Source organism: Pygocentrus nattereri, chromosome 2, assembly GCF_015220715.1.
Source record: "Pygocentrus nattereri isolate fPygNat1 chromosome 2, fPygNat1.pri, whole genome shotgun sequence".
Classification (NCBI taxonomy): Eukaryota; Metazoa; Chordata; class Actinopteri; order Characiformes; family Serrasalmidae; genus Pygocentrus; species Pygocentrus nattereri.
In genome coordinates, this window is record NC_051212.1 from 37,120,671 (window position 1) to 37,131,167 (window position 10,497).

A 10,497-nucleotide genomic window follows, 5' to 3' on the forward strand; every position below is an offset into this window, starting at 1 on the left:
CAAGAATGTGTTCTATATATTTTCATTTTGAAGTTACAGTATTTTCTTTTGACAGCGATGATACACGTCTTACTTTGCTGAATATAAACACATTTGTGTACACATTAGTTGCATAAACAGTAACACTGTTATTTCAGGGGGTCTGTGTGACTTTGAGAAGGGGAGCTGTGGTTGGATGCAGCAAGCTGATGATGATCTTGACTGGATTAGAGGATCAGGAAATGATCCAGTCCTAAACTCCAAACCAAGCTTTGACCACACAACCAACACAGAGAGTGGATATTACTACTACATTGGCTCTGACTCTCCCCATGTGCCAGGACACAGTGCAAGAATGAGCTCTCCTCTCTTCACCACAGGTACAAAGGACAGATGTCTGCTTCCTCTTAATTGTAAATTCCACTTAATTGTAAATTCAGCTAGTTAGTCTTTTTTCTCTAGGATCTGATGGATTGCAATAATCGATTAAAGAGAAATTATCTTTAGGAAAGTACTAATGGGTTTCACCCTTAAAATCTACTTACTATTATAGAGTTACATTATTTAAATGTAACAACAGTTACATAATTAACTACCTAGTCACTCAATGAATGCAGTCTGCATTTACATCTGATTTCCATTCTGTACTGATGATTTACAGTCTTCACTTCTGACTTTTTCCATTTGTTTTGATTTCAACAAATGACAAAAATATGGCATAAAATGTAAAAAAAATGGCTTTTCTTTCTGTAAAGAAGACTGTATGCAAAACAAATCATAACTCTTCTACTTCAGTAAAGGTGTTCTCAATGGAAGGTTTAGAATCCACACTTTCAACAGATATTCTCTGCTTGTTTTGATGAGCTAGGAGTGAGAAATAAGCTGTTCTGCAGCGTTAACTGTCTGATACAGAATGTTAAAGAGGAATTCTGTTGATTTCATACAGAGTGGTTGATGTGAAATGGTTCGCTGTAGAGAAGTTTACAGACCTGAATTTCAAAGGGACCAGGAGGTTCCAGTGTCTATGCCACAAATATAGTCATTTTATTTAGTATCCAAAATGACCAGTCAACCTCTATGCGTCTCATGAGTTTTATATATTATATACTTTGTCTTACATCACCCTCCATGTATCCCTCCACCATGAATGTATTAAAAAATATTTGTGCTAGGCTACAACTTGATCTTAAAACTAGATAAATGTCATAACCATCAGGCTCCAGGTTAGTTTGTAGACTTTTTAGAAGCATTACACTTTTCAGGTGTATGGTCACTATCACCACTGCGGTGAATGATTCAGACCGAGCGAGTTTCTATAGAAGTACCTCACACCAGACCACTCTGAATGACCGTTTCTACATTACAACCATTTAATTATGCAGAAAATGAAAAAGAAAATGTAAAAAAGACCACTGTTCTTTTCCAACTTGCTCTTTAAACTTCTGCTTGATTTACAGGATATGGACAGTGCCTTCAACTATGGTATTACATGAGTGGGCAGCAACCAGGAACCTTGAATGTGTATCAGGAGCACTCGAGTGAAGATCGGTCTCTGCTGCTGAGCCAGTCTGGAGAGCAGGGCAAGCTGTGGAGGTTTGCTCAAGCACCACTGCTGAACACTTGGTCTGACTACAGAGTGAGTCTTTAACTTCACTTTGCATTTCAGCATTACAACTTGCCACGGAAGAGTCATTTGTTTCCAGTGTAAATCTAAGACCTCACAACATTTCGATTTTGATTATTTAGGCAATCCTTTAGTGCAACATGAAAACTCAAATTTCAGATTCAGACGTTTTACAGAATATACTAGATACATAAACCTGACTGGAGACTTTTTTTTGCACTGCAGGGGAGTAAAGGCAATAAAACAATACTCTATACTTTTAGATAGGGTGCACCAGTGTGGGAATTGTGGGCCAGTGCTTTGTTTATTTATGCTAAAGCTTATTTGTATAGGCTTACAAACATAGTAAATTAATAAAAGGCACACATTTAAGCACAGTAGTGATGAATTTCCCCATTGTTGGACTAATAAAGGACTATCATATCTTATCTTATCTTAAAGAACCTGCTCTTCTGAAGTACAATCAATACATGATCAAATATGGGTTTAAAGTAGGAATGCAGGATAATATCAGAACCATATCAGTATCAACAGTTTTAACCAAAACTTCAAATACATATTTAATCATTTTAATATTTATGACTACTGTCCTACTGTTGTGTCACTGAGCTAAATGTCTGTGTTTCATTCATTTTACTGCATTTGCAACTCTTTACAAATAAATGATATTTCTCAGTAATGCTAATTCAGGTACAGCTTGCCCCAGATCCTACATTTTTAAAATGTTTATATATCAGCAACTTTCTGATATTGGTATCATTTCAGTTCCATATCAGTGCATCCCTGTTTGAAATACTGATCAAATCTAAACATCTGTCCAACAGCTATAATTTTTTAATTTTAAAATGTTTATTTTCTGCTGACAGAGATGTCAACCTGCATCCTTACTTTTAGATTTGGCAATACCTCAAGACTTTAATTTTTTAAGGAAAATATTTTTATGATCAGTTAAAATGTGGCCAGATCAACTGTTGGTTTGTTACGACCTGGTCTATAACAGGGTTATACTTAAAAAAAGAATACACTGATGACCTCAGAGACACCATAAGGCAGGGAAGACCATGCAAAATGTCTGTGTTGCAAGATAGAAGATTTCATTCCATGAGGAAGACAAATTCCTAAACAACAGTTGGGAATATGAAGAAGACCTTCCAAGAGGAAGGCATATGTGTGTCAAAGTCAACACAGGCGAAGAGAAGACTTCACCAGAGTAAATATAGCAGGTTTACCAAGAGATGTAAACCACTGGTAAGCCTCAAAAATAGGAAGACCAGATAAAAGATTGCCAAAAAAAGAAAAAAAAAGCCTGCACAGTTCTGGAACATCTTACATACAGATGACACGAAGATGAACTTGGACCAGAAGATGAGAAGAAAAGAGGAGAAGAAGAACCTGCTGATGATCTTAAGCATAACGCCTCATCTGTCAAGCATGGTGAAGGTAGTGTTGTGGCACAGGCGTCTATTGCTACGAGTGGAACTGGTTCTCTTGTATTGATTGATGCTGTGACTACAGCAGCAGGATCTTTGAAATGTACAGAGCTACATAATCTGCTCAGATTTGGCCAAATGCTTCAAAATGCATTGGACACACCGTGCGTTCACAGTGCACAAGGACAATGACCTAAACCATATTGCAAAAACAAACCAAGACTTTAATGAAAAGAAATTTAATCTTGAATGACCATGTCACCTGACATCAATCCTATCAAGCATGCATTTAGGGTAAAACAGTCCAAGAACAGGCAGGAACTGAAGAGAGCTGCAGAAAGAGCCTGGCAGAGCATCACTGAGGAAGATGGCCAGTGTCTGGTGATGTCTATAGGTTCCAGACTTTTGCAGCCAAATGATAAAAATAAGAGTTTCATTTAATGCTGGTTTGAAAATCTTTTAGATTCTTTTAATAATAAATATTTATTATTTCATTTCAACTCTAATATGACTTCTACTCTATACTGGTACAGTGCTACAGTTACAGCTACAGTAGACAAAGCTCATGAGCAGCACCAATCTGTTCCTCTAAAGTTCTTTCAGAATCCAGAAAGCCAGTGAGGCAGGCCTTATGAATGTTTTCTGTAGTATGGTTGTCATTTCAGATTGTGGTGGAGGGCATAAAGGGCCAAAGTGATGAAGGCACCATGGCTATAGATGATGTGCAACTGTCCAGCTACCCCTGCACTGGCCCAGGCCACTGTGACTTTGAGGTGAACATGTGTAGCTGGAGAAATGTGATTGATGGGGATTATACAGATTGGCTCAGACAGCAGGGAAACTCTCGAGCAACAAGCACGGGCCCCAGTGTGGACCACACAACCAACTCTTCCATAGGTAAATTCAACAGACACTTGACATTCCTTTTAAGCCTGACTTATGCTCCTGCAAAAGACACGAACATATTTGTAAAATGTCGCCAATAAGTGGTTCATGGAGAGGTTGAGCAGCCCATATCGAAAAAAATATATGTACATGTATTTGCTCATATTATGTATATAAGTGCAACATATGTGCAGTATTTTTGTGACAAAAATATAGGGGCTAAATATCTTTTACTGTGCCATTTTTTATTTAAGCATTGAAAAATATGTCAATATATTGAACTATAGGAACATATGTAGATACAATGTGTGAATTTTAATATTGCCAATTTGAATATTTACATATCATTTATTTATTAGAGTATTTAATATGTACATATATGTAAAACACATATTTTGTAAAAATATATGGAAATCCTTTGCATATGAAAGGTATGTATGTTGGAATGAGTTGGAATGAGAACCAAAACAAGTATGTAGGTGAAATGATCTTTATCACATCCAAAATTCTCAGTTAAAGGCTTTTCCCAGAGTAGATTTCTGTTTCTTGGGTATCACTGTATTGTGACTAGCGAGACACCACTATTGCACTGAAAGGAACAATGGATTTTGCAAATCGTTACACGGCTAGAAATTACAACACTGCCCCCATGTGTACACGCTAACTTTGTGGGCAAGGATGTTGGCAGACACTAATCAGAACACTGGGGCACAATGTCCACACGTGTTTACAGATTTGCGGACAATGAAGTAACATTTGGTCTTACATGACCAATATTATTACTTTATCGCTTCTATTACGATGATGCCATAATAATACGTTTTTACTTTGTCTGTAGGTTATTACCTGTATGTGGACAGTACGGTGGGAAAGCAGGGAGACCGAGCATTGCTGCTTAGTGAGATATTCTCCCCAGACAGCTTGGGACAGTGTTTCACATTTTGGTACCACATATATGGCCATAAAATAGGGACTTTCAATGTATATGTAAATAACAGGTAAAACAAAATACACAAGAGAAATATAGAGTGCAAAACTGGAGATTAGGCCTAATAACTATTCCAATAACACTTAACTCTCTCTCAGGACCATGCATGGCAGTGGGAACAGTCTTGGGCAGCTGATGTGGACGGAGTCAGGAAATCAGGGGGATGTGTGGCTGAGAGGCAGAATCTATATTCATCAAAAAGAGTCATTCTGGGTACCAATACATGCGCCTTATTCACATTTCTGATTAGGGCTAGGAAATATGACAATGTTTATCATTTTAACTTCACAGTATGTCATATGCTTTTCTCTGAATATTGTGGATACCATTAGTGCTTAAAAAGATTACAAAGAGAGCATTATTAGTCCTGTTTAATTGGATTAAGTGCAGATTTGTATTCAGCATTATGTATGATGTTGAATACATTCACTGTGTTCACAGTTGATAGTATTTTTAAAATGTGGCACTTGTTTTCTGTTCTAACTTTTCGTGGACAAAAATAAATATTGTCATATATTGTGTGTTTAGCCAATTGTATTTCAGGGTAGCAAAGTGTAATATAACACTTACTTGCAAATATGAACAAAAGCAACACATTCCACTGAATTGTATTTTCTCCATCTTCTTGTGGTGAATTGTAAAGAATACCTGAACTCTGATATCAGTATATGAACACTGACACTTTGAATGGTGAACCAAGTACTGGAGTTCCTGTCCACATCCCTAGTGTCTAACATATATTCCCTTCCATGCTACAGTTCATGCTTGAGTATCAGAAGGGTAAGGGATCTATTGGAAATGTGGCCATTGATGACCTTCACATTACCTCTGGATCATGTGAACCCCCACCTACAGCAGCCCCTTCTGATGGTATGACATTATAATTATGGCATGAAAAACCATTCAGCTTGTACTAAATCTAGCATTGTTTCCTTTTGTTGAAAAAAGGCTCGGTCATTTTCAGCTGTATCAATGATCATATTTCTAATGATTAATGCACATAATCAGAGTTTTCAACAGGGCTAAACAATAAAATGGACAAAAAAACAAAAACAAATACATATTGAAGCCCCTCTGTTTTAATACTGGTTTTAACAAGCCCTCCTCCACATGGCATCATTTTCTCTCAGAAGAATCCCCAATGCCATCTTAAGGGATGTTCTATTACATTATTAGTTCAAGTTAAGAACGGTGTTAGATGAGCCCTCAGAGGGGTGAATCAAGCAGTAGTCTTGACTTCAGCAGCAGAACATGCCCAGAAATCATTGCGACCCGATGCGTTTCCTATGGAGCCCCGGAGTTTTGCAGTTCGTACACACATTTTCTCTTATTCGTGGTCTCGATTTCTTAAATCTTAAATCTTTCTTAAAGAGACTTCCAGTAGCAACCTGTGCAACTCTGGTGAATTCCATGCCCAAGAGGGTTAAGACAGTGCTAGATAAAAGTGGAGGTCGCACAAAATATTGACACTTTGAGGACAATTTGGACATGTTCACTGTGAGGTGTACTCACTTGTGTTGTCAGCTATTTAGACATTAATGGCTGTGTGCTGAGTTCTTTTCAGAGGACAGTAAATCTGTACTGCTATACAAGCTGTACACTGACTACTTTAAGTTATATCCAAGTTTCATTTCTATAGTGCTGTTCCATGAAAAGATATAATAAAATATTTGCAGAACTGTAAGTGGTACACTCACTTTTGTGAGATACTGTATGTACATTATGCTGTTCTGTTCATTTTGCTATTTAAGCAGTAGGAATAGCAGTGGGCGTAACACTGATGATACTGATGGTTGTCATAGCCTGCAGTGTCGTCTATGTTCTACGGAGGAGACAATCAAACAGGTTTGTGAAAGTAAAGAATACAGATGATGAAACTGTTCATAAAGGTGATGAAAAGAAAATGTCCCTGAACACGTTTTACCCTTTACAGAGAACCCCTCATTGAAAACAACATGCTGGAAAGAAACGTGTATGATCTCTATGACTGTGAAATACAAGTAAGCATTTCTGATCAAACCTTTGGAGATTTTTAGGTTTTATGTTGAGGTTAAGGTTAGAGGATTAGGTCCAGGGTTAGGGTTAGGTTTTGGGTAAGGTTGGGTGAGGTTAGGTGTTGCATAATGATATTAACACATTAACAATGAAGTAATGTATGAACAGAACATCTTCAAATATATTTACTTTAGTGTAATCAGATGCTTCACTACTGCTACTTCACTGATATGCTGTTGATGTGTTACTGATAATCTGTTAAGAGTTTATTAATCATCTACAAAGGATCACTTCAAATAAAGTGTTACCTATTTTCCCTTTTCCTATAGTAGGTAGCATTTTGGAGATACAAAGTTTGGTTCAACAATTTTCTTATAGAAAACTCTGATTTTTCAGTACTTGTTATCTTGCAGTGTTGTTTATGAACAGTATGTCTATAGTTCTACATTTCTTTCCTTTTCTAGGATTCACAGTCATGAAGGGAGACCTTTCAGCTCATCCATGCTAATACTTCAAGAGAACAAACAGAATCAACCAATATCAATGGTCATTCTACTCCATACCACTTCCATTTCTGAATAACTGTCTATGCTCATTCTATTCTTTTGTCCCTTAACATTCACTGTGGTCCAAATGCAATTGTAATTGTAATTCAAAGTAAACACGCATTAATACATTATTATTATAATTATTATTATTATTGACATGCAAATGAACTGTATTCAAATCTATTTGGTAAGAGATGATGTATTCACCTTATAGAATACGTGTGATTTTTACTTACAAAATGAAAGGATGCTCGAAATGACTGCATGTCAAGGTGCTGTACATCATTTTTAGAAAACAATGCTGCTCAAACACACTGATCATCATGTGCCAATCTACACAGCACGCAGAGCTCCTGAGTAAAAATACCTTTGTAAGAACTTGTAAGACCTACAAAGGAAATATAAAGCCTTTTCCAGCATGCAGTAGCGCAACTCAACTCAAATACGACATGTATAAATGTCTATTCTAGTCAAACGGTTTTGCTGAAACTGAAATATGGGTATGCGTTTTCAGACGTATGCAAGATGTATCATTTTGACTTTATCACTTTTCTTGTCTAGTCCTTCCTTGGTGGACACTTTCTGATCACAGGACCACCATTGCCTATATGTGTTTGGTTGGTGGGCTGTTGTAAATTAACACACTTAACATACAAGTTATATGCAAAAGTTTGGGTACCCCTGGTCAAACTAACTTGTTTTGTTGGTTTTCTATGTGAAAGCAATACACATCCTGTACAGTAAACACACTTCTGCATATTATGGGTAATACATAATGGACAATGACTATTTGCTGAATTTAACAAACTGAGGAAAAAAACAAATAAAATGTGAGTTGTGCACATTTTATATTTTTGATCAACTCTGTAAATAAATACCTGCAACCCTGAGGGAGAAGTGGCTCAGAAAATGTGTGTGTGTGTGTGTGTGTGTGTGTGTGTGTGTGTGTGTGTGTGTGTGTGTGTGTGTGTAAATAAATAGTAATTGTGCAGTAAAACTTGCTGAAAGTGCCATATTCAAGTGTGTTCTCAGTAGATGATGTGTACTTATTTTACACTTTCATTTCAAACTTTACATGCAACTGTTCATGAGCACTCCTATACATGCAACTGTTCATGAGCACTCCTTTACATACAGCTGTTCATGAGCACTCCTTTACATACAGCTGTTCATGAGCACTCCTTTACATACAGCTGTTCATGAGCACTCCTTTACATACAGCTGTTCATGAGCACTCCTTTACATACAGCTGTTCATGAGCACTCCTTTACATACAGCTGTTCATGAGAACTCCTTTACATACAGCTGTTCATGAGCACTCCTTTACATACAGCTGTTCATGAGCACTCCTTTACATACAGCTGTTCATGAGAACTCCTTTAGATACAACTGTTCATTAACACTCCTTTACATACAGCTGTTCATGAGCACTCCTTTACATACAGCTGTTCATGAGCACTCCTTTACATACAGCTGTTCATGAGCACTCCTTTACATACAGCTGTTCATGAGCACTCCTTTACATACAGCTGTTCATGAGCACTCCTTTAGATACAACTGTTCATTAACACTCCTTTACATACAGCTGTTCATGAGAACTCCTTTACATACAGCTGTTCATGAGAACTCCTTTACATACAGCTGTTCATGAGCACTCCTTTACATACAGCTGTTCATGAGCACTCCTTTACATACAACTGTTCATTAACACTCCTTTACATACAGCTGTTCATGAGCACTCCTTTACATACAACTGTTCATTAACACTCCTTTACATACAGCTGTTCATGAGAACTCCTTTACATACAGCTGTTCATGAGAACTCCTTTACATACAGCTGTTCATGAGCACTCCTTTTCTAACGACTGCTCATTAACTCTTATCAAACCAGTCTTATTGCATCATCTTAGAATTTTAGACATCTAACAGTAAAAAACTAGAACTTTCACAGACATTTTATGAGCATTATGACCTTAATTTTATGACAAATTTTAAGGACCCAAGGAAGTTATTGTCTGTTAAGGTTATCATTACAGTTATGCAGGCACACGATTTAACTTCACTGAATGAATAGATTTACATAAGATTTCCTTCGTAGTTGGGCAGAAATCAGCAGAAAATCCTGGACTGAATCAATTAAAAACAGATTTAATTGTAGGCCGATGCTCCAGAGAAAGGAGTATCGTACCCTCCTCATAACAAATTATTGAAGATAGCAGATAAAAATTTAAGGAGGTCAAAAGTTTAACTAAGGAATGACAATCACGGTTAGAATTTATGTTTGTTTTTGTCTAGAAACACAAAAAAAATAAAATCTGGAACTGATTGTAAAGTATTTAATACTCGCTCTGTCTGCAACAGTGAAGGTTGTGAACAGAGCTTTCCCTGCTCCTGGGCCAAAGAACTCTCTCAGCCATGTGAGACATGCCACACTCTCCTAATCCACTCATTCTTCACAGGAAACAGCTTCCTGTCTAGTGAGCCAACACACACACACCACAACACGGGAATGCTCGGTGGAGTGATTAATAAATAAACGTCTCATTTCAAGCACTCAATCTATCAGAATAAGTCTGTGGCTCTTAAGTGTGTTGGTGTCGACTGAAGGTCCTGCTAAAAACCTTTCCTAAACCACTGAAGAATTTTTTTGGTTTCCATTGCGCTGACACAGCGTCTGCCATTCATGTTCTAGACTGATACGCTGATTGTGGTTATAATACCTAATCATTAAGAGAGTGTAGACAAAGAGTAAAACATTACCTTCAAACCAGCCATGGAAAAATCATGATGGTGAAAAGCTTTAGGTTGTTACTTTTGTGGTCACATGTCACTGATCTGGAAGGAAATCAAAGTTTTATGCTGGAATGAGAAGTCTAAGTGATTCCCTGAGTAAGTGGAACATATAAGTAAGCCTATGGAAGAACCATTTTTCATTCAGGTTGCCACGCAACTTTCTACACACAGGAAAGTCCCAGAGAATATTGAGAAAAATATTACAAATGTATGTATAATGATATATAACATTAAGGCTGAGTGCTATATTAAAGC

At 37.1% G+C, this 10,497-nt stretch overlaps 1 protein-coding gene across 4 annotated transcripts in view; it reads left to right on the forward strand.

Moving 5' to 3' along the window:
• Positions 1–8,344, forward strand: part of si:ch211-106h4.4 (MAM and LDL-receptor class A domain-containing protein 1) — a 52,218-nt gene extending 43,874 nt beyond the window's left edge. For 2 of the 4 annotated variants that reach the window (XM_037545877.1, XM_037545900.1), the window contains 9 exons: positions 138–359; positions 1,437–1,615; positions 3,699–3,930; positions 4,757–4,916; positions 5,005–5,119; positions 5,665–5,776; positions 6,658–6,751; positions 6,840–6,906; positions 7,366–8,344. In XM_037545877.1, coding sequence (XP_037401774.1) covers positions 138–359; positions 1,437–1,615; positions 3,699–3,930; positions 4,757–4,916; positions 5,005–5,119; positions 5,665–5,776; positions 6,658–6,751; positions 6,840–6,906; positions 7,366–7,380 — 1,196 coding nt within the window. In that variant the 3' untranslated portion in view covers positions 7,381–8,344. The remainder of the gene's footprint in view (positions 1–137; positions 360–1,436; positions 1,616–3,698; positions 3,931–4,756; positions 4,917–5,004; positions 5,120–5,664; positions 5,777–6,657; positions 6,752–6,839; positions 6,907–7,365) is intronic. The other 2 variants (XM_037545886.1, XM_037545889.1) reach the window with 2 other exon arrangements.
• The last annotated feature ends 2,153 nt before the right edge of the window (positions 8,345–10,497 follow it).